At 35.8% G+C, this 25,054-nt stretch overlaps 1 protein-coding gene across 8 annotated transcripts in view; it reads left to right on the top strand.

Moving 5' to 3' along the window:
- LOC107669490 (rho GTPase-activating protein 12-like) overlaps window positions 1-16,905 on the top strand; it is a 54,483-nt gene extending 37,578 nt beyond the window's left edge. For 2 of the 8 annotated variants that reach the window (XM_016461738.1, XM_016461739.1), the window contains exons 3-20: window positions 3,492-3,752; window positions 4,488-4,628; window positions 4,720-4,800; window positions 5,408-5,533; window positions 6,508-6,579; window positions 7,028-7,099; window positions 7,392-7,453; window positions 7,712-7,793; window positions 8,188-8,310; window positions 9,090-9,191; window positions 10,044-10,142; window positions 10,257-10,359; window positions 10,441-10,557; window positions 10,673-10,771; window positions 10,877-10,954; window positions 11,447-11,581; window positions 12,369-12,474; window positions 15,214-16,905. In XM_016461738.1, coding sequence (XP_016317224.1) covers window positions 3,492-3,752; window positions 4,488-4,628; window positions 4,720-4,800; window positions 5,408-5,533; window positions 6,508-6,579; window positions 7,028-7,099; window positions 7,392-7,453; window positions 7,712-7,793; window positions 8,188-8,310; window positions 9,090-9,191; window positions 10,044-10,142; window positions 10,257-10,359; window positions 10,441-10,557; window positions 10,673-10,771; window positions 10,877-10,954; window positions 11,447-11,581; window positions 12,369-12,474; window positions 15,214-15,388 — 2,034 coding nt within the window. In that variant the 3' untranslated portion in view covers window positions 15,389-16,905. The remainder of the gene's footprint in view (window positions 1-3,491; window positions 3,753-4,487; window positions 4,629-4,719; window positions 4,801-5,407; window positions 5,534-6,507; window positions 6,580-7,027; window positions 7,100-7,391; window positions 7,454-7,711; window positions 7,794-8,187; window positions 8,311-9,089; window positions 9,192-10,043; window positions 10,143-10,256; window positions 10,360-10,440; window positions 10,558-10,672; window positions 10,772-10,876; window positions 10,955-11,446; window positions 11,582-12,368; window positions 12,475-15,213) is intronic. The other 6 variants (XM_016461740.1, XM_016461741.1, XM_016461742.1 and 3 more) reach the window with 6 other exon arrangements.
- Window positions 16,906-25,054: the final 8,149 nt, after the last annotated feature.

The following is a 25,054-nucleotide window of genomic DNA, read 5'->3' as shown; positions in this document are numbered from 1 at the left end:
CACACACAGATAGATAGATAGATAGATAGATAGATAGATAGATAGATAGATAGATGGGCCCTTGTTTTTATCTCATATTTTGCCATAGGAGCTGTAGTTCATGGACAGTCACAGCTGCTACTGTATATGTGCATGCTGTGCATTTCCTCCTGGGTGTGCTCTACACATTTCCATGTGGAGGCATGTGGCTGAGTATGAATTTGAATACATTCCTCTGTGCTTCTCTGTGTGTGTATGGAACATTGTACATACACTGAGTGAAATTAACTTATAATCACTGCGATATTGAGACATTGAGATATTTTTGGGTCACCTTTCTTATGAAATAATCCAGTGTAGGCTAGTCTCTCTCAGTGTGCTGTTCAAATGTAGATACAGTATACATGTGGTTGAAACAGAGCAAGAGACGGATATGCAAACAAGGGTTGTGGTTTGTATGCAGATATTGAGTTGGAGAGTTTCAGTATCTCCATTAGACCGAAAAGAACAAGACCTACAACACAAGAGACAAGCAGGACTCAGAAGGTGAAATTTACCACTGTATTTTTAATGTTTGATTTCAAATGCTTTATATTATATTATATACTTTAAATTGTATTATATTATATTATATTACTTTAAATTATATTAATATATAACTTTTTGTTTTTAATTTTAATTTTGTGATTCCGTTTATTATTTTGTTCACTCTGAGTTTGTTTAAAAATAAAAAATAAATGTATAACAACCTTGCAAATGTAATCCTGCATTTTGCTGCAGCTGACCTCTTTAAAATTTAGCAATACTTATTTTCTTTTCTTTCTTTCTTTCTTTCTTTCTTTAAACAAGGTATGAGTTAGTTGGTCATGTTCACAACCAAACTGCCATTACTTACCAATAAAAATATTATTGTGTATATATTACTTATCTCGTATAAGATGCATTTGGTTGAGTAGCGCTGCAGTAAAGCGCTTGTAGTACTACGGGGATTATCTCTTCAGCGCGCAGCGCGATAAGGACAAACAACAATGCAGAATATTAATAACTATGACTGGGAATGTCATATACATAACATTATAATGAGAACACCATTATAACAAAACGCTGTGAATTTTTTGTTTAGTTGCTGTGTTTCTGCACGTTGTTGCGTGAAGAACGCGTCCACAAAAGGAGTTCATTCAGAGCCGCGCAGAGTTCGTGCATTCGGGGCATTTTGTGCAGATAGCCTATAAGTCATAATATTAACGTTACGTTGTATAAATAACGAAGCCTATTCTATATGAGATAAATGATGAGTTAATCGGTTTCTGGCACAAACCGATCGTTTCGTGTGTTAGGACATCAATGTGTCGTCACGAGCCGCAGGGTTTAATTTGGATTTGTCTGCATGTTTTTTTTACTCTCATAAATTTTGTTACCATTGCCATGCATTATAAGACTGATAGACTCCAACGGTTGGACTTAAAAATCATCAAATGTGTTCTACTGAAGAAACAAAGTCACCTACATCTTGGATGCCCTGGGGGTAAGCAGATAAACATCAAATTTTCATTTTTGGGTGAACTATCCCTTTAATAACTAATGTCATACATAACGTTATAATGAGAGCACTATTGTAAAAATGTTGTGAATTCTTAGGGTTTCGCTGACGTTTAATGCTAACTATCTTTTAATCAAAACATAAAACATTATTTACCCCGTTTGTATCTGCGAGGCATCCATTACACCTTTTCCCTGTGTGTTAATGTCAGTAATTATGACTGTCGAATGTCTGACTTGACTCTTGGTAATGTATTTTGCCCCCAAATTATGATTCGACTATCAGTCGAATATCGGCAAGATTCGAAAAGTCATATTCGACTATGAAAATCCTTAGTCGGGGAGACGGGGACAGACAGATAGATAGATAGATAGATAGATAGATAGATAGATAGATAGACATGAAATATTAATCTGAGTTGATATCATTTAATTATGTAAGTTGAAAGAGCATGTAGTGATACGACTTAGGACTGGTGCAGTGTAGTTTAGTGATAATTATACAAATAAATGATTATTTGACTGCCAGTCAAAATGTATTTGGCTGAATGAAATGTTGGGATTCAATTTTGAAATGTTTTGCTCAATGCCACACAGTTTTCACAGGACATTGGAAAATGTTGGAATATTTTCGAGTCTGTTATCACGATTAACCTTATTATTTCAGTATGACAGGATGTCCCATATGTTTCCATGCATGACAGGATGGATTACCTAACAAGCCTCTTTCTCTCTCTTCCAAATACTCGGGTCTTTGCCAAAGCCTTTTCATAAAAACAGGAATTGTCAAATTTTTAAAAGGTTAGAAATGGGTAATTGTTTTGTTGGATTGGTCCTCAGATGTTACGTCCAAGTTTTAAGAACCCCCTGGCAGGTTACTTAATAGTAGCGTATGTATTCACAGACACATTACCAGTTACAGTGCGTTTCAAGTCAAGCAGTCAGTGGTGGCTTTGTTGATGTTCTGGGAGCAGTATTTTCTGTTATGCTCAGGTGAGAGAATGGCTTCTATTTCTGTTCTTCCTGTATATGAGTTTTCAGTCGCTCAATTTTCCTCTGGTTTGTGTGTTCGTTTGTATTGTGTGACTTGTTTTCATTATGGTGAAGCTCACAATGGGTTACACGAAAATAACAGTGCCTTTAGTAGCGAGGACGTGGTCTGTCTAACAGTAACGAGGTAGAGACCCTTTCTAAAATAACTCTTTCAAACAGCTTTTCATTGACTAGCTTCTTTACTTTCATTTGTACTAACCAGACATTTCTACTGGACTACTGAACCGTTGTATTGGTATTTATTACAATGTATTAATTTAGCAAACACTTTTGCAACCTTAATAGTATGTTATACTCATGACCTTGCGGTTTCTAGCATTGTTCATAAAATCAAAATATTTCTTTCAATTATGATGTCTTATTCTGTAGACTTACATTATAAATAATCTTTACCGGTCTAGTTTTTGTTTCATTTTGTCATGCTTTTCTTATAAATCAAGACATTTCAGAAATTTCAGGAATGGTGTAATCTGTCTAAACAGATTTATATATGGATTTTCTTTTGTTGTTTTGATTTTTTTATATATTTATATCAGCATTGACTCATTCAGATTAAGTACAGATGGTCATTCTGTGATTCTGTTCAAGTTTCTTTCTAATTGGCTCCTCCTGTCGTTCTGTGCGTCTCTTTCTTGGAAAAACATATGCAAATATTTCTGTGCTTAATTTTTAACTTTATTGAATTCTCGTCATGCTTTCTTCTCTTTTACAATGTGTTTTAAAGGAACAGTGTTAGAGTCCAGCCAGTTTTCGACCGAGAACGCTTCAATAAAATCATTGGCAGATGTTTCTTGGGCTCCCTGTGAATCTTGGATCTCTTTGTCAGAGTTTTTCCAATGCTTGGCAAAATAAAGTTTTATTAGCTGGTTAAAATTACATAATTTTCCTGTCTTGCCTCTCTTCCTCTGTTTTGTCTACAGGGCATATCTCCCAGCGGACAGGGTCGACCCGAGTCCCCCGTTTACACCAACCTCCAGGAGCTAAAGATCTCTCGGTCGTCTCTCCCACCTGTTCCCTCTTCCTCCCCTCTGCATATCTTAGGCGACTGGGAAACACACAAAGATACGAGTGGAAGAAACTTCTACTACAACCGCATGACTCAGGAGAGGACGTGGAAACCGCCCCGCTCTCGAGACAACGGGGTCACTCGTGGGGACACGTCCAACACTGGAGACATGGAGGTAACACAACTGGAAAAATGACCATTGAAAAGTCCATGTTGGTCAGCTATGTAAATAATATATCTCATTTCATCTGTAAACATACCATCTTTGCATTGATGTAATAATGCTAATGTGAGTGTGACTCTGTGCCCACATGCTTTTTTGAGGTCCATTTCATGCTTTTATGAGCTCTCCAAAAACTATATAATCGATAATTATGAGGTTATTCTACAAAACCAATCTTATTAACAATGTATTATTAAAATAATGTATGTATATATATATATATATATGTGTGTGTGTGTGTGTATGTATATGTGTATTATTAATATATAATAGTAATTCAGATGTAATAATATAATATAATTTTTTAAATAATATAAAAAACATTATTAAATTAAATTTTAAATATAATAATTATAATAAAAATAAATTGTGCATTAAAATTGATTGTTTTTAAATAATACATTTTTATTGTTTATTACTGATAATTATATTAATAATACATTTGTTTTGTATAAAACACATTTATTTTTAATAATAATAATAATAATACAATATATAATAATAATAATGATAATTTTAAATATAATATTTTAAAATAAATAACATTTGCATTCACATTTTGAATTTTTTTTATCCAAAGCAGTTTACTTTAGTGTTGTTGTTGCCATGCCATACAGTTGAAGTTGCAGTTTTTCTCTTATCTTTCTGCCATTTTTACTCATTTTCTTGTCTTGCTGTTTTCTTCAGCATTTGTCTTCTGAGGAGAATTGCCCCAGCCCACACTCCAGTCAGTCAGACAGTCAGTACGGATCGCCCCCTAGAGGCTGGTCTGAGGAACTGGATGAACATGGCCACACACTCTATGTATCTGAATTCACCAATGAGAAGGTGCTGGAAGGAGCTGCTTACATACAGAAATCTCTTTTTGTTTTGATTGAGACACAGAGTAACAAATCTTTTTTGTTTGCTTGTTTGACAGTGGATTAAGCATGTGGACGAACAAGGGCGGCCGTATTACTACAGCGCTGACGGATCCCGCTCAGAATGGGAGTTACCAAAAGTAAGTTAAAGTTTTTTCCTCAGAAATTCCCAGACAGCCTTTCTTCTGTCTTTAGGTCATGTGTGATCATTAACTGGTGTTAGCCAGGGCAGTAGGAGGATTCCTGGGAAAATCTAAAAGTAACCCTGATTCCCTAATCTAGTTAGTTGACATCAGTGTCTCTAGTGCCCCAGTCGCTGCTGGACACTGTTTATCTGACCACACGCTTCTCTTTTATTACACATCCTCTCACTCTCATTCCATCTAACACACACCCACACACACATGTTGTGCTCTGGGGGGCTGAGCGGGTTGGGTGGGCTTATGTTCGGAGGAGGGGATCTGACCGCACATGGTGCTGTGGACGGTGAGGAGAGGGGTACTTTTGTTTACTATTTTGTGTCTTTATCACTGCCAATACTTGTTTTATATATAAACTAATTGGATCTTTTTAAGCAATCTATTTTCTATCTTAAAACATTTTCCTGTAGAATTATGTATACATGATCTTCTGAATGTTATTTTTGTGGTGACTCTGCTAGTGCCCATTATATTTTGTGTTTCTCGCATCACTAATTGGACTAATCTGTCACTTTCTCCCTCTCTTTTTCTTCCTGTTTGTTCCCAGTATAATCTCTCTCCTCCAGTCTCTGGAGAAGCTCCTAAGAGTCACAGTTTGGAAAGGAAACAGCAGGAGCCCATTGTGCTGACCAAGTGGAGACACAGCACCTATGTGCTGGACATCAGTGACAAGGTATGCGTCTATGTTGTTAAACACAAACAAATCACAGCACAACTAGAGCACAAAATAATCTTCACAATACAGTTTTTTTGTGCAATATATATGAATACATACAATACCATTCAAAAGGTTGGGGTCAGCACATGTTTTTGGAAGAAGTCTCATGTTCACCAAGGCTTGATTTAGTTGATCAAAATATAGTAAAAACAGTAATATTGCGAATATTACTACAACTTAAAATACTGTTTTCTATTTGATCTGTTGTATGTTTTTTTATGTTTTATGTTATGTTTATGTTATAATTCAAATTGAGTGACCCTAATTGGATTCAATAGTTCACCAAAAATCACACTATTAAAAAAATCAGGTAAAAACAGTTAACCTTTAACAAAAATAAAACATAAGAACATATTTAAAAATATATATGAATATTATAAATAGTATTGTAACTATTTTTAATTTTAAATGTAAATTTTATTTATTTATTTATTTTAATTTTGGATGCTAGCAATGCCAAAATCATGGGTTTCATTTCCTGCAAAATGATCATGCTTGAACTGATAAAAAATGTACACCTTCAACACAATGTATATTTCCTCAAAATGCAAAAAATGTAAATCTAAATACCCTCAGAGGATAATTGAGAACCTGACATACCAAAATACAACAATTTTTTATTTATTTTTATCCTATTGTTTATCCTGTTAACCAGCATGTAGCCTAAAAGCCGATTAAAAGGCTGTCAGTCATTTTTTCCTTCACTCAGATGCCAGTGAAGATTAACACAGACCAAATATATTTCCTCTAGGAGAGCACAAGGCTTTTAACAGTCCTTAATCTTGTGCATTTTCCATGCGTGTGTGTGTGTGAGTGCATATGGTTTGTATTTTATCTTGTTAGTCATTTATGCTGGTCCTGTAAAGATGCTAAATGAAACAAGCCTGACATTATGTTGCTCTTGTGTCGCACAATGGTTTTCATTCCAGCTGCCATTCAAAAGCAGATGGTTCAGCGTGAACCGCCTCCCCAGGGGCTTCGGCCTGTCACTGTACAGAGAAGTTAGTCGCCTCATTATGCTGTAACCAATCAGATGTGATTACAGACTTCTTGATTTCTTCACTTCACGAATTGAAATTGTTTTCAAGCGAATCAAGGAAACAAATTTGCGTTGATCAAAACCTGCTCAGATCTGCACTTTATCATTTACATGTGATGTATCTGGTTGTGATACTTATTTGTATGCTTGCTTTATACTAACTCCTCATTAACTCAACTGACATCTCTTTTTTTTTATTCTTGTCCATGTTCTTACAAATCATTCATGGCAAGACTCGAGATAACAGTGATTTTGACCATTATCTGTCATGCAAACCCTGATAAATAAGCCTTTTTCTCTTTGGAGATTCGTAACTGCCTTCAGAATGGGTCTAACTTTTTGTATTCATCCTCTAACTCCCTCTATTCTGAATGTTTAACACCACACTTTTTCTGCTTTATGACGTGTAGGAGTCTGTAAATGCCAAACACAGCTCTCCTGAATCAGACTCCTGCCCCTCTTCACCCAAACACCCCTCCACCGTTAGTATACACACTAACCCATGGGATTTTATGCATGCTCTTTTCAATGTATTAACATTTAGTTATCTTCTAAATGCATGTTATCGTCAGAATGTGCAATACAAATTTCCAAATTTAAATACTACTGCTACTGCAAATAATAATAATACATACTACTATAAACATTATATTAATATATAAATATACAATATTAATATTTTATTTACTTAATTATTTCATATTTTTCCTTTTTTGTAATATATATTTTCCTTTTAATGTTTACTTACTAAGCTAATTTTTCTCCTCTCTGTAGCCCTCAGAAAAGTGTGGTGTTCTCAATGTCACCAAGATTACTGAACATGGCAAGAAAGTCAGGTAAAAACTGCATCACTGAATATTGCAATTGGGTGTGGGGAAATAGATAAACTAATCGCATTTTAATAAAATGATAATATTTATGCTATATGTATTCTTAAAAGAAATGTTGTGGCCTTTGTTTATACTTCAAAGAATGAATGTTTTGTGCTGCAGTGAAAAATGTAAGCGCTGGTCATTAAAAAAACTGGTCTAGTTTCTCATTTGATCTTTAGAATAAGTGTCACAGATGCATCTATTGTTTGTATTGTCCTGCAGGAAGAATTGGGCCTCCACCTGGACTGTCCTGCAGGGATCCTCTTTACTTTTTGCAAAGGGTCAGGGCAGCGGCACCAGCTGGGTATGTATTCAAACTGGGTTACATTGGTCTGTTCATCTGGGACAAATGTGGAATTATTCTCTTAACCCTGTTAGTCAGCATTATTTCAATTTACATGCTTTGAATACTGACAGGATTCCCCACAGTGTACCTCAAATTTGCCTGCATTTATTCAGGAGTGTATCATGCAAACTGCATCCACATGCAGTGCTCGGCAACAAGTATAAACAAAAAGAGGCCTACATGCTTTTATCTAAAAACTGTAGCATTCAGATTACTATTAATATTAGCTCTCTTGCCGATTTGTACCTCTCTCCTTCATTTATATCTCCCATGTGTGTTGTGAGTGTGATTTCATGAATCATCACTCTCTTTTCTGTTCTGTTCCTTCCATCTCTTCTCTGTCTCTTCAAAGTCGTACTGCCGCAATGGTTCCTTTCCTGAACTCCTCCTTTCATTGCTAAGTAACTGGAAGCTTTCGATTAAGCCCCGGCCTGCAGTGTCCTATACGCACTGTAGACGCAGCCGGGCTCCCTCTGTATGTGTCAGCCTCTCTGGACAGAATGAATGTGCCCTTGATGCTGATCCACGAACAGTTTTGCCTAGATTACAGATTTTTAATTTGAAAAACTTCATTAGTTGGTTTTAAATAGGCTAAAATGTTAAAAATGAATGGTATTTATTATAAGTTCATTATTGAAATAATTATAAATGAATAATTGGTTGTGTGATGCAGATCTGTTTTGAGATCAGCTGAGCAGGGTAGCTTGTCTCCCATTTTATTTGTGCACGTCCTACTTTCTGCCTATGCGCCACACTTATCGCCCCCTGCTATGTGCTTGAAGTTAGTTCCTCCAGCAAGAGAGAGTGAATTTAAAACTTTTGTGATGTCAAATAACCAGACTTAGTAAATGAAAATGGATGCACTAAGAACCTTAAGATTGTTGGCATGCATTTCTGCATATTCAGACTCATTTAGTTTATGCTATTTGAATGTGTAAGCATCTTTATACAAAATGGAGCTTAGCATTGCGCAAAGCAAAATGTGGGAATGCTCTTTGCAAACCTAGGCCGTAAATTATAAAACAGTCAAATGTGTGCATTGTGCATTTAATATTCCTGTCTAACCTATTATTGTACTTTTGGCACCCAGAACTAATTGACACTTAAAATGCAGTGTAACTCGCTTTTGACCCAGGACCATCACTATAGCTTGTGTTTAACAGCACTGGACTAAAGAGAATCCTAAATAACTCTTGATGATTTGCTTAGAGGGTGACAGGATTTAAAACAAGTTTATTCACCTTGTTTTTCAAGTTTGGAGGCAACCAGTCCAAACCCGAATTTACAGTGAACCTGCGAGGTGGTTCGGTTGAGTGGGCATCCAAAGAAAAATCCAGCAAGAAACATGTAATTGAGGTGAGAGTCAGCTGATTTTACTTTTGAATTTCTTAAAATACTCATTGTTAGAAACACTTAAAAGGATAGTTCACCCAAAAAGAACAATTCTATCATCATTTACTCACACTCAAATATGAGTTTCTTTATTTTGCTGAACACAAAAGAAGGGATTTTGAAGAATGTTGGAAACCAAACAGTTGATGGTAGCCACTGACTTCTACAGTATTTTATCCATACAATGGAAGTCAATGGCTACTAAAAATCTTCTTTTGTGCTCAACAGAAGAACGAAAGTCATACAGGTTTGGAACACCTTGAGGGTTAGTAAATGATGACAGAATTGTCGTTTTTTTTCTGTGAAATAGCCCTTTGTTTGAACATTTTTGCATACAGAGCAATTTCCTGGTAAATTAGTAGAAGATAAAGCAATAATCCATGAGAGGCTGTTAGTTACAGTGATTTTTTTCACTAGTACGGGTGTTTTTAAACACAATTTGAATCACAGTGTCTAGAACTCTTAACTTTAACAAAATTACTATATCACAAAGCCATTACTGGCCTATCACTTTGATAAAACATGCTTTTTATGTAATGGCAACAGTATTACAATAAAAGACAATTGTGTTAGCAAATAGCCAATTTATTAGTTATTTAATCATTTTGATTAGTTATTAGAAATTACACAAAGTTCTGTAATACAATTAATTACTATAATTGCAGTATGTTTACGATTTCCAAGCAACATAGCAACTATCCATTTACAATATAAGTTTTCCTGTATTACCTACAAATATTCTTACTGTAACTGAATCTGTCCTGACTCTTGCCTAATATGCTCCCACTGACCTGATCTGAACTTTGACCCCGGCAGCTGAAGACACGAGTGGGCACAGATCTGCTGATCCAGTCTGAGATTGACAGTGTTATCAATGACTGGTTCAGAGCACTTTCTGAGACCATCAACACACATGTGAGTGAAATCAACACACCCCACAGTACAGAATTATGGCATAAACAGCATACACAGATGTTCAAAGGTACATTGGTGTTATTAATGGTAATAATGATAATGCATGTGTTGTAGGCGTGGGAGTCTGATGAGGCCATTGAAGAGGATATGCCTGAGTCTCCAGGAACTGAGAAACACGACAAAGAGAAAGACCCACGAGACTCAAAGAAAAACAGAGGTACAGAAGACATACATTTGTAAAATAAATCATAGCTACACAAGGTTTGTTGAGTGGTGACACACACGTGTGTTTGTACAGTAGTAAAGAACTCCAGTTTGGATTCGTCTGAGCAGAAGAAGACCAGAGTCAAACTGAAGAAGTTCCTCACACGGAGACCAACATTACAGGCTGTCCGGGACAAGGGCTACATAAAAGGTAAAATACACTGATATAAGCACATACAGCTTAATTAGATTTTTGGGCTTTTATGAATGATCTACATACAGAGGAAAGAGAAGACACCTCTGGTAACCCTTCTGTCTGTTCTCAGATCAGGTGTTTGGCTGCAGTTTGACTGCCCTGTGTCAGAGAGAAGGCACTTCCGTGCCTAATTTTGTCAAGATGTGCATTGAGCATGTGGAGAATACAGGTATTTATCTGTTTGTTTCATCAGTTGGATTACTAATACATTTTTGAGTTGTCATTCTAGGTCTACATTCACTTACTGTCTCATTTCTCTGTATCTGTTTCTCAGGCTTGATTGTTGATGGCTTGTATAGAGTCAGTGGAAACCTGGCTGTCATACAGAAACTGCGCTTTGCGGTCAACCACGGTAGGGAAGAGCTGTTTTGTTCGGAATATAGTTTTTTTTTTTTTAAGATACAATCGCGCAAACCGTTCTCACACACCAGTCTTGTTACTGTTAAAATAAAGCTGAAATAAAATTAAATATTAGATGGAACAATTTAAACTTGAAAAGCTTAAAGTGCTAAAATGACTAAAACAAAAACTGAAATAAAATAGTAAATAATAAAATATATAGACGTATATATCTAAAACAGCTAATTAAAATGACAAAAACACATCAAATCACTTAAACATATACTAAAATGAAAATATAAAACAAAAGCTAATTCAAAATATTAATACATTTTATGATAGTATATACTGTAAATGATACTGAAATAACACTGTCACGCACATCTCCTACCCTGAAAGGTAACAACACAGGTCAAACAATCAGATTGGTTGGTTATCAGTCTGATGTTGTGGCTCAGCAGCTTTGGTTTGAATCGGTATGAAGGATGTGTTTATATGTCTGCAGATGAAAAGGTGAATCTGGAAGACAATAAATGGGAGGATATCCACGTGACTACAGGTGCTCTGAAGATGTTTTTCCGGGAGTTTCCAGAGCCTCTGTTCACTTACGCATCCTTTAATGACTTTGTCGAAGCCATCAGTGAGTGCTTTATTTCTCTGTTTGTTTGATTGATACACAAACAAATGTCTCCTTTAAATGCTGTTTTCAATTTTTGAACATTTACTATGGAATGTTATGATGTAAAATAAAGATGAAATATGAAAGTTTCCTCATCATTTCTTGGTCACTAATCAAAAAGGAGTTTGTGATGCTTATGTGAACTCCTTTGTTCAAACGATCAGATATTCTGCTGTTCTAAAGTTTGTGGTCAGGAAGGTGTTTTTTTATGATTTTGAAAGTATAATATTCTGAAATATTATTACAATTTAAAAGCACTGTTTTTTATTTTAATGTTTTATTCCTGTGATGGCAAAACTACATTTTCAGCAGCCATTGCTCCAGTCACATGACAAATCACACAAATAGTTCTAATATACTAATTTGGTGATCAAGAAACATTTTATTGTTGTGCTGCTTAATATTTTTGTGGAAACTGTGTTGATTAAAAGTTCAAAAGAACAGCATTTATTTGAAACAGAAATGTATTATAACATTTGATCACTAGATAAAAGTGTTCATTAATTAAAAAAATAATCTTATTGACCCCAAACTTTTGCAGTGTACAAAATGCTCTTTGAATACTCTTTTTAATAATAGAATGAACATTGATTTTATTATTACACACCCAGAATACTAATAAAGCATCAACCACAAGAGGGAGCAGTTTGACTTGGGAATAGTTTTTCTTCCCGTTCCTAGACTTGGATCATTAGTAGCATCCTGACCATACCTTAATCCTGCTTTTTTCGTTTTGCTTACTTTTCAGAACACTCAGATTACAAGCAGCGAGTCCAATCCATAAAAGACTTGATCAAACAGTTGCCAAAACCCAATCAGGAAACAATGAAAGTGTTATTCAAACACCTGAAAAGGTAAGGAATTGCTCCTGTCCTTGTTTTAAATGGAACATTAGTATATTATGCACAGGCCCATTTATTGCAAGGATGGATTTGTCATTTTGAGTTAATAAGCCTTCCTTTCCAAACCATCATCATTCATTATTGATTTAGGGCCATGCTGGTGTGTGTGATTGTTAGAGGTGAGGAGGGTGTGGTCAGTGCTCTGCACAGCAAGCCTCTATTGAGTTATCTCACTGTATCCATTACTGGGACAGACCTGGAGGCTAGCCAACTACATCATTATGAGAGAGAGAGAGAGAGAGACGTGGAGCAGGAGAGAGTCTGGAGGGAGGATGTGCACCACATCCTACTGATGCATTGCCACTGGCACTGGGTGTGATGCACGAGCCACAGAGAGAGAAAGAGAGTCTTGAGAATTATTGAGAGCAGAAGACAGTGAGACAGAGAGACAACATGAAGGGCTGTATGGAGGACAGTGTGAGCATGAGGTGCTGTAGTTAATCCAGGCGTGGCGGCCTGTGATTGCGATGCAGTAGGAATGTAATTCAATTAGTTAACAGCCTGTGTAAACAGTTCTTGACTGTGACATCAACCTTGGGAGCTTCACAGGAAACGGCAGATGTGGAGAACGCAACTGTTATGCTGCTGATGCTCCAGGCTCTTTTAGTAGATGTTGTTTAGTGTTGACTGTCAGTATGAAGCGATGTCCTCTTTCTGGCAAAGACCCATCTATTTAGACAGGAAGAGACTGATTGACATTTAAAATGACCACTTAAATTGCACTGACATTAAAATGTTGGCCAATACTACATTTAGATGCTATTTCTTTTATTTTTATTTATAAATGAATAAATAAAACACTATAAAGTGCAGTCAATTATTTTAAAGTGAATTTAGGCATCACAACATTGTAATGTACATTATGAAAAATGGATAATCAATTTGAGATGTGCTATAGATTACATTTAACAGTAATTATTAATGTTTTTAAAGAGTAACTTTAAATGCGTTTTAGATGATGGCAAATATAATCTAAATTTTAAAATGGAAGATATGAGGATGCATAATTAAATATCCAATACTGGCTGGTATATCTGTCGATCAGTTGTTTTATAATATCTGATCAATTATTATTTATGTCTACAAAAATAATGGAAAAAAACTTGTTTATGTAATTGCATTACTGTTCAAAAGTTAGGAGTTTTTTTTAAAGTTTTTTTAAAAGAAGCCTCTTATGCTCACCAAGGATGCTTTTACAGTAAAAACAGTAATCACTGTTTTCTATATATAATTTAATATATTTTAAAATGTAATTTATTCTTGTAATGCAGTTTTAGCAGACATTACTCCAGCCTTCAGTGTCACATGATCTTTCATAAATCATTTTAATATGCTGATTTAGTGGTCAAGAAACATTTTTTTTGTTTGATGAATAGAAAGTTTAAAATAAAATAAAAAATTGATTGAAATAGAAATCTATATTATAAATCTATTTACTGTCACTATTTATCAGTCTAATATGTCCTTCCTGAATTAGAGCATTAATTTCTTTCAAAATACATTTTTTAACATTAGTGTATATAAGCTTTCTTCTTTTACTAGGGTCTTTTTAGGCATCAGGCTGTTTTGATTCAAGAGGCAATGACTGGTAAAACGACTACTGTGTGATTTACCTGAAAGGAGATAGAAGAGTCCCTACTAAAACTTTTTTTTCTTGTAGATTTAGGTTTATGAAGCAACTTTTTATAACCATAAATTGTTAACTGTACCTCTGTTATCACATCCATTCCAACCCTTAAAATAATCATGAGCTATAAAGCTGCTTCCTCAGTGGCAGGTGAGAGTCACATGAATCTTTAATCACTCTGGGCTTTCTTTAGGGAGTTGTCTTGTTCAGTCTAGTGAGGTCTGATCATTTCTACAGTATTTCACCTTAATTTTGCTCTCAGGCTCATGAAGGACAGTGGTCAAAGTGTCCATTGCTTCCTGTCTTAGAGATTTGCTATAATCTTTTGTAAATCTGAATGACACTATATTTTTGACACATTTGAATTTGTCTTAAAATTATGTGCATGCACATGCACATAATTTTAAGACAAATTCAAATGTGTTTTTAGGGACATCACCCTCACACCTACAGCATTCTTACTTCTGGTTTCTTTAAATCAAGTTAAAATGAAGTGGGAAATAAACAATGAAAACTCTATTTTCACTCTACATATAGAGTGAATCATTTTGCCCATGTTGTTGTACGAGACTGTGCCTTACTGTGTAATTCTGAATGTAATTCCAGACCGGTATTGAGTCTCAATCGTAATTGCTATATCAAACAGGCACAATGACATTTGCCTTTCCTTCCATTTGCATTTAAATGGCTCTTGGTCCACTGTAACTCAAAATGGAGGACAGAGGCATAGTGTTCCAGAAAAATTATGGTCTGACATTTTGCTGTTGCGGGTAAAAGACATCTGTATTTGTGTAATTTAAGCACAATACCCAAACATTTTTCCTAATTCAAAATCACCAGCGTTGGGAAGATTTGGCATTTTAATGTGGAGTAGATTGGTTTGCATGTGGTTAAGAAAAGAAATGCATTTACCTGCCACAAATTCACCTTTCACTATTTCTTTGTCAGACAAACGAAAGCTCTTTATTCACAAAATATGAGCTCTGCTGTTGATTGATGGTTATTTTTTTAACCAATTTACAAGAAGAAATAGACAAGACACTTATTCTCTCTTTCTTTTTCAGAGTGATTGATCATGGCGAGGTGAACAGGATGACTACCCAGAGCGTGGCTATCGTGTTCGGCCCAACCCTGCTGCGGCCAGAGATCGAGACGGGCAATATGGCGGTCCATATGGTCTATCAGAACCAGATTGTAGAACTCATTCTTCTAGAGTATGACAACATTTTTGGCAGGTAGAACATCTCTAAGTAAGAATCAATCTAGAGAACACAATGCCAGTTTAACATCTCATATCCATCGCACAAAAACGCACCACTGCTGTGGACCAAGCTTAATGGAGTATATAAACAAACGTGAGTGGATTTACTGTGACATATGACTGGATATAAGCAAAGAAAATGAATACAGGAAGATTCTTTATGCACTTAATATTTTTTGAAGTTTTGAGGATATACACATTTTTCTTTCTTTTTTTCCATTTGATTGTCATTCCTTGGTTTAGAATAAGCTGGATTGACTTTTGGACAATTATGGATGGTTATTAGTCTCCATTATGCACTCTTTTTTTTTTTTTTGAGAAATGGGAATATTTTCCTAAGTTGGACACTGGAATGGACTTTATCTTAGCCAGTACTGAAGACTAGAATGAAAACTGACTGAGCGGACACTTTCAAGTCTCACCAGATTGAGTGTGATTGATTTATTCAGACACTTAACTGACTTGTATCTGGGCTCTCGCGGGGCTCAGAGTTTTTGTTTTCTTCATTTTTTCCTGTGGAATAAGCTGAAAGTGCACTGTATTAGGAGACAGTATTATTTGACAATGAATACTGACCTACGGATAATGGGGTCGATTTAATTGGACAATGATTAATAATCAGTATTAGGACAGGAATCCTGTTTCAAATTGGAAAAACTCTTGTTTTTTCCATATCCACCCATGTTTGCCCTCCATCCACACCTCCCTAAAGTTTACTGGAAAAGTCGTGCGCCTCATGCTACTGGATAACAGACATGCTCGTCACACAGTTGTGTCATCCAATAGAAAAACTCCCTTTTAATGAAAAGACCCTCCCTTCAATGAAATATCAGGACTTTCACGTGTTTGAGGTCAAACCTGTGTCGTTTCCTTGGAATAAATGGACTGTGTTGTGCTGAATTGTGTAACAGTATGCAGAGAACCAGATGTGAACCCAGTGTGTTGTGTTTAAAAGCAAGAGCTCTCAAAAACAGTCAGAGATCTCATCTCTCGCCCTTGTATCTCTCTAGGCTTACTGGAAAAAGAAAGGGGAGCTGCTTAGATCGGCATTTAGGCCTTACACGGTTTCAGATCAATACAAAATATTCATCTCCTGTTTCCTGCTCTGGCTCTGGATGGAAAGGAGCTTGATAACAAATTGACAGGATGGTACTGGAAATAGTGCTGCAGTTAGTGTTAACTGAAGGTACGCATGGTAAACGCCTTCTCTGTCTCGTTTTTAACAAATTTCTGAAAACAAATGTACAGAATACTTTAACAAGAACTTGAACCTGTTGTACAAAAAAAAAAAACAATAATGAAGTGTGATGGCTTGAAGTTGTGTGTCAGTAACAAGTGAAAAAATCTAATTTTGAAGGAAATGCATATTGATGGAACGGGGGAGATGTCATCACACATTGTGAACTGCACATTTTGAATGTAATTTTCAGACTAACTGCTGTTTCTGAAATTGACGTCTAATCCTAATTAAAAAGACAAAAACTCATGGATAATATTAAAGTGATAATGCTCGAGTTATTAGTCTAGTGTTTATTTTCATTGTTCATATTACAGGAGCTGATAATATGGAATGACGCAGGGAACTATCAACCGTTTCCTTCCTTTTATTACAGTGATTTAAAATAAAAAAATAAATAAATCCTGTTTATTTTTATTTTTCCAGGACGCGTCCTGGCCAGGATTTCTATATTGCCTAAAATATCTAGGTTTTGGCTTTGTTTGCGTGTGCAGACCGATCGGTGTATGACATCAAAATACCATACAGACGGTTATGCTTTCGAAACGCTCTCGAGGTACTTTGATGTCAAACACTGATCGGTCTGAGCCGCACTGCTTTTAAGTCGAACACACCTAATATGTACGCGTAATTGCATCGCTTTGACGAAGTAGATCCCACCTTCTCACACGCCATGATTGGTCCATTATGTACAATGCTTGCATGTTATTGGTCAAACTACTTTTCGATCATTACCTTCAGCAAGCATGAAAACAGGAAAACAAAGCCAAAACAAATCCTGGCCAGGACGCGTCCTGGGAAAATGGCACGTATGGTCACCCTAGTTTATTTGAGCAGAGCAGATTGTATAGCACTTTTCTGTATTTTTAAACATTTATTCAGGAGCTTTATTAAAACGCTGTAGTAATTAGTTGAATTCAAAACACCCCTTACCAAAATATTAATTTCCTTAAAGCTTAAATTTATGGTGTTAGGTTAGCTTTATATAACTCACTCTGTTTTTCTAGACAGGAATCTATGAAAAAGTGACATGGAAAATGACAGAATAGTGACTGGGTGGAGATCAAATCAAACACCTGCTTGAAACCATGAGCTGTACAGGCTAAAAAGAGCAAGACTTTCCAAATGAGAAAACAATTAGCTCATATCCATAATTCATAGCTCTGACCACACTCTGCTGCAGCCGGGGCCCCAGAGGTGTCTGAATTGCACACCATATGCTGCTGTGTGTCTGTGGGGCAGAGGTGCCAGGAAAAGCCCTGGTCTTGTGTGTCCGTGGAGGCCTAAGTGTGGTGAGGAAATTTGAGCAAGCCATTATGACCCATAAAACATTCATGACTTTGACTCTTCTCTTTTCCTCTATATGTCTATCCTTTTGTGTTGCATCTTGCTCGGTGACAGTGACAGACTCTGACCAAGAACATGTTTGTGTGCCTAAAACATATATGACTGAAGACTTTCATAAACGATAATTGAGTTTGCTTCTTCAGGGATCCATTTTCATATCTGCGTTTTGGAGCCCCAACTAAACTGAGTAATCGTGTTCATTAAAAAAAAAACACACACACACATTTCACGCATTTGCTGCTCTGTGCAACCGCTCCGATATGAATAAAAAAGTGCTGTAAGTTCAACTCTGCTGAATGAATCTATCAGATCAAGAGGAAAAGAAGAAATAAGCCAAATCTCGCGACTTTGACAGCAACACAACTTAATTTGCATGTATGAGGAGGGCAGATTAAATCATTTTATTTGACAGGGTAACTACTTTTATACTGTTTAACTGTTTTTGTGGGCTGTATATCTGTATGCATGCAGTCTGAATGACATTTATAGGAATGTCCTAGCAGCTGATAAGCATCCGTCTGCTGTTACTTTAAGCTTTAAGTGATATTATCAGGGTTCAAGATACCTCTTGTGCGAAATAATTGACCATTAATGCAACTATTGCACGGAGATGGCAAACATTATGTTGAAATCCATTTCCTCTCCCTAATTGGCTTTTATAAGGCAATTGTGTAAATATTGATGGTACTTTCATGTAAAGTTGTGCTTATTCCTCACTTGAGACACTCCTGAGGCTCCTGTGCTTAAATGCTCCATTTACCGAGTCTTTGCAAATACCATCTCAAGTATCCTTTAAAATAAACCCCAAATGCACACAGGCATTGGCTAAAGTAATCATAGGAGTACTTCAAATGTTATCTGCCTATGCTTTGGTATTAATGAAGTTCGCATGGTTGGACTTGATGGTTTTGCATTGGGAAATTCAATGCATTTTAAAAAGACGCCTGCTTGCGGGATTTACATAAGGTAATTGCACAAAGCTGGAAATACTGTCTGCAATAGGGCCGTTCCCTCTTCTCGTGCACTAATACAATCAACCCCATTAAGTAGGCCGTAAATATGGAGCTGCTGTATCATACGAGCCTGACAGATAATGGACCCCTCTGCTTGTCCATTTACTCATCCTGGGTGAAGCCTGGTTGGTTTATCCGTACTCCATCATCTGACCCAGCATTAAGAGCTTGTAAATTTTGCAGCAGAGAACACCTGAAGAACCCTGCCTGGAGTTTTATAGAGTGTGTGTGCCAATATGCAAATATGGGTCATTATACAAAACTGGCTCCTCTTCCAGAGTGCCAGACAAGAAGTTCCTTTTTTGCAAGATTTAAAAAATTCTGTCCGACACATAATATTTAAGTGTTCACATATGCACTGTGCCGTCCGTAGATAAATTATTGCTTTGGGAAATTATGCCTTAAAAGTAACAAAACTATTAAATTTGACATTCTTGAAGTCTTGAAAACAACACAGTGCTCCTTAGAAAATTTAACACCGATATTCCCGCAAATATCAATTATCAACTGTTTACTAAACAAAATCATAAAAAGAGATTTTAGTTTATTACTTTAACATTGGAAAGAGCACAAAAGGGTTAATGCACAACTATTAAAAAGTATTTGAATAAATGTCAAATAAAATAAAAAGTAATAAGAAAACAGCAAAATGCTAGCTTTTATTTCTATACTTTTGTTCACATAAAAAATGTGCATATTTGCTAAAAGGCATTAAAAAGACAAATAAAAGAATTTTAAATATTATTTAAAGGTATTTATATACTTATTTATTTAACTAATTATTTATAAAATAAATAGTAAATATCAAATAAATATCAGAAAGTTTTCTGATGTTTTTAGAAAAATTTTCACAGCAGCACAAGTAAAGCTTTACACATGCACTCCTCCAAAAAAAGGTACAAAGCTGCCACTGGGGTGGTACACTCTCAGAAAAAAAGGTACAAAAGTTGTCACTGGGGCAGTGCCTTTTCAAAAGGTACTAAAATGTACAAATTATGTACTAATATATTTTAAGGTACTAATATACAGGTGCATCTCAATAAATTAGAATGTGTCTGTGTGCATTGAATTTATTTAATACACGAGTTTCACAATTTGAGTTGAATTACTGAAATGAACTTTTCCACGACATTCTAATTTATTGAGATGCACCTGTACACTCTTTAGGGGTAATCAAGGTGTACCTTTTTCAATGGTACCGCCCCAGTTGCATTTTTGTACCTTATTTACTCCTAAATGGTACATATTAGTACTATAAATTACATATTAGTACTTCAAAACACATATTAATATTTGAATAAGTTCATATTAGTGCCTAAAGTGTACATACTGTATTTGTACCTTTTGAAAGGGCACCGCCCCAGTGGCAGTTTTGTTCCAGTTTTCTGAGAGGAAACATGTAGGCCTATATGAAGGATACAAATGACTCACATTTCTATATTCACGGCATTTTTAATAGGACAGGCATGTCTTAAAAGAAGACAAGTGTAGACAGGAGTTGAATTAGAAAGTTTAATGAGAAGCAAAGAGCACTACAGCTTTAAAATTTCACATACATCAGCTCAAACACACCCTGAGTAAAGACAGCGAAACCCTTTAAAGCCAGGCATCTTGTGAGTAAGACTGACAGTAATTTAAAAGCAATGCCCCTCTTCACTAGTCTCTAGTGATTCGGTCTCTCTCTACCCGTTAATTAGTTTGTCTCCAACTGCTGATTTAGCCTCGGTGTCCTTGCAGGCAGCCGTGTGGTGGGTTTCTTTTACAGGCTGATTAATCCTGTTCAGGCCCGTGGAGTGGTGTTAGACCCGTCAGCAGCTTATTAGCATGTGTGCCTACTAGCAGAGCCCCCGCTACTCCTAAGGCTTAATAATATGTGTTTCTTCAACTAACGTCCTTATTAGTGCTACTAAGTGATGATCACACTTATAAATAGTGCTGTGTGCTTTTTAATTAAGGTCTATGAAATCATAGGCTTGATGTGTGTGTGCGTGATAAATGAGGGGTGTTCACACTGGTGTTTGACTGCTGCTCCCGTGAGTTTACCTCACACACTTTCCCTAACAAGAACTCACACACTCTTCACACCTTGCTCTTGACGATTTATGATCTGAGGTGCAGCAGCCTCTTCACCGTGCAGTTTTGCTGAGAAGATAACACAGCAGTTTCAGAGATACAGGCATGTAATGTTAAAAATCAATTAGGTTGTTGCCTACTCTTACATGCATCATTTCCCTTTGGAATTTTTATGCTTAAACAGGGCCGTAACCATCCTTGACATTGAAGGGGACGTGTTTATTCAGACAGTCTTGTCTCAAATGCATGCAGGTATTTAATCACCTTCATGTTGTTGGAAAAAAAAGGATATCACCCAAAATTTTAAATGGTCATCATTTACTCACCCTCATGTTGTTCCAAACTAGTTTTTCTTCTTCTGCTGAATACAAAATAAGATATTTTGAAGAATGTGCAACCAAACAGTTGCTGTTAGCTATTGACTTTCATAAAATAAATAAATAAATACTTTTTTTAAAATCTATACTATGGAAGTCAGTGGCTATACCAGTAACTGTTTGGTTACAATATCTTATGTTCAACGGGAGAAAGAAACTGGTTTGGAACAAATTGGGGGTGAGTAAATGACGCCAGAATTTGAATTTTTGGGTGAACAAAGCCTTTAAACAAAATCACAATGGTTAACAAATATTTTATTTTTTATTTGTTTATACTTTTTTCTATCATTTTTGTTGCTGGTTCTCTGTTGTAGTCAATTAATAACTCTCTGTAAGGACTTATATTTTCACAAATGTTAGCCTGCAATGTTCTTTTGAAGTTTGAATGTGAAAAAAAAAACCTTCTCGAAACAAATACAAAATGGGGGACTGACTGTTGTTACAATTTCTGAAATGACTTTAAAAGTATCATAGTGTATTCCAAGTGCTCTGAATCTATACGATGGAGGAACTGATGATCTTCACATCCGCCCTGTCTTCACGAAAGAAGAAGCGAAGTCCGATTCCTGAAATAATTATTCTTTGGAGTCGTGTTTTTTTTTTTTTTTTCAGTGAATCTGTTTAACCGGTTTACAAAAGAGGAGTACATTTTACAAATCGGATTGATTTGTTAAACTTAATGACTTGAAGCTTTTTATAGCTCACTTGAGGAGAAAATAATAAATTTAGGTCTGATCGTCACACTAAGCTATCGCATGACTTTAGAAGACTTATATTGTAGCAAATAAATCGCACCGACCACATTCACAGTGAATTTATGTACTATTCAATGTAATTTCTTGGCCAAGACCATGCAAGAATTGTCATATGGAACTGAATCAGAGTGAGTAAATGATTATGATTAAACCTCTGGGTTAGCTCATGCTTATACTTTGTACACGATTAGCCTGATTGTTCATTAAGCTTCATAAGTTCTTGTCAGGTGAACACTGCGGCCATGAATTCATCCCGTTGTAATGTTGTAACGTGAACACTAGGGTGTAATGAAGATCATGTTTTGGCTCTTCCACAGTCTTAATTCTTGCTGTCAGCTTATTTCTTTTGATTGCACATTATCCTTCTCCCAGAATCCACCTACACGTTCTCTTCCCTCTTTTTCTGCTCCTCTCCTCCAAAGCAGAGCTGGCAATGGCAAGAGTTGCCAATGCAAAATAAATCCATTTTGATGTTCCTTACAGCTCTCTTCTTCTCTCTCCCTCTCTCAAGTATGCTCTGGCAATTCAGTTATGTTTAGAGGAGCTCTGGTGATTCATGCAGTTCAAGATATTCACCGTGCCCTATTTCTACCTCTCCCTCCTCCCCTCGCTCGTCTAATGAAGTTAGTGTGTGTATGCAGCGGAGAGAAGTAGATTAGAGCTGAGGTGATGAGGCAGAAGGGGAGCCTCAGTCCTCCTGTACTCAGGCCCGAGGAGGGGCTGCTGGGGTCGGCCGGGATGAATTCCCTCTGCTCCTGAGGTGGAGATCTAATTGATTTTTGTACCCTGAGCCATCTGGCTTAGAGTAAGTGTGTTTCAGTGTGTGTGTGTGTGTGTGTGTGTGTGTGTGGAAGACAACAGATCACTTCTTGAATCTGGTTTTGGGCTCAAATTTGTTATTTAAAAAGCACTGACTGCATACTACTCTTTCTGTGGGGGATTCTAATTAAATCATTATGTGCTTGAGCATGTCTTTGACATCATCACTAAAAGTCATCTGCGTTACCGAGGACAGACGACATCATCAGTAGGCTATCTTCATTTCGCCTGAGAATATGTTCACCGAACACAATAACCAAGGTGTCTCATGCTGTTTTTTTCATTTTAAAATGTATTCTTCAGTGACAAATAAAGATGTCTGAGATGATAAAAAGCAAAAATCTCATTTAAAATGAAAGTGGCTAGTATTCATGCTGTTTTCATAGATTTTGAAAAACATTTTTCTACAAAGATATTACTTGTAGTTTGAATAAATAGTGTTTTTTTGTTTATCATAAAGTAAATATATATATATATCATGGATTTGGAGCCATACATTTGATCTGTACAAAATGTTCCTAAATAATTATTCAAACTATCAAACAAATAAATACATTTTTACTTGGGTGGACAAAATGTGCTTTTTTTTTTCCAAGCAATTACACATTTGAATTTTTATAAATAATACAAAGTAATAATATATATATATATATATATATATAAGAAATGTAAAAGAAATTTAAAACAAGACAAATAATAAGAAAATGATTTTATTTTTAATAATAACATTATTCATTTACGTAATTATGTATTTATTTATTCATTTCATTTATTTTTGCAGCGGAGCGGATGATCAAATTTGCAAATTGAGGCAAAAAGCTGATATGGAGATCATCTTTATGCTAGCATTATGCTCAGTTTCTTCAGACACGGTTAGTGAGCTCAAGTTACAGCAGTGATGTTGTTTGTCTCTTCTTACAGTCTCCAAAGGATGATGGTATTACAAATACAGTATATATCAGCAACATCTATAACAGCATGTTACTGTAATGGATATTTGTTATTTGTATCAGTCTATAATAATATGTGTGTGTGTGTTTGTGTATTTCTGTTTGTTAGCACATGTGGGGCAGTGTTAACATCCAGCCCTGTGGCACAGTCTCACTGCTGTATTCTCAGCTGGATCAGAATCAAATAGAAGAATCGGGTTAGGTCATATAAGTTTGAGTAAGGTTTTGCAGTCATTTGTACTATTTAAATAAACAGAAATGCAATTTCTACATGCAGCAAATGCCTAAAATGAAACTCAGGTGCACTGTTGCGCAGGTGCAAATGATTAGAAGCTCATTAGAGAGTAAATGGAGGGGCACTGCCTTATATAAACATCAGAAACTCGTGGTGAGGTTTGGTCTTAGCAGCTGAGGAGTGTGGCTAAATCATGCTGAGATCAAAAGAGGCCCTCTGAAGAAACTTGCTGATGTTTGAGCAGCATTTTAAATGACTTTCAAACAATTCATTGTTTGTCACTCCACTGTCCAAAAAAAGAAAAAGAAAAAATCAGCTGGATATTTATCCAGCTTTGGTGGTCCAACCAAACTGCACTGAAGTCACTGTGTAACCTCATGAAACTACATGTGATGTCAAGATGGGAAAAGCCACTTTTTTTTATCTAGGAATGAAAAACTCTTGACAGCATTTCATCATTTACATATATCAACATACGTGTGTATATGGGATATATATATATATATATATATGTGTGTGTGTGTGTGTGTGTATATGTGACCCTGGACCACAAAACCAGTCTTAAGTCGCTGGGGTATATTTGTAGCAATAGCCAAAAATACATTGTATGGGTCAAAATTATAGATTTTTCTTTTATGCCAAAAATCATTAGGATATTAAGTAAAGATCATGTTCCATGAAGATATTTTGTAAATGTCCTACTGTAAATATATTAAAACTTAATTTTTTATTAGCAATATGCATGGCTAATAACTTCATTTGGACAACTTTAAAGGCGATTTTCTCAATATTTAGATTTTTTCCCTCAGATTCCAGATTTTCAAATAGTTGTATCTCG

Source organism: Sinocyclocheilus anshuiensis, unplaced genomic scaffold, assembly GCF_001515605.1.
Source record: "Sinocyclocheilus anshuiensis isolate Anshui unplaced genomic scaffold, SAMN03320099.WGS_v1.1 scaffold252, whole genome shotgun sequence".
Lineage (NCBI taxonomy): Eukaryota > Metazoa > Chordata > Actinopteri > Cypriniformes > Cyprinidae > Sinocyclocheilus > Sinocyclocheilus anshuiensis.
This window is presented reverse-complemented; position numbering and strand designations above follow the sequence as displayed.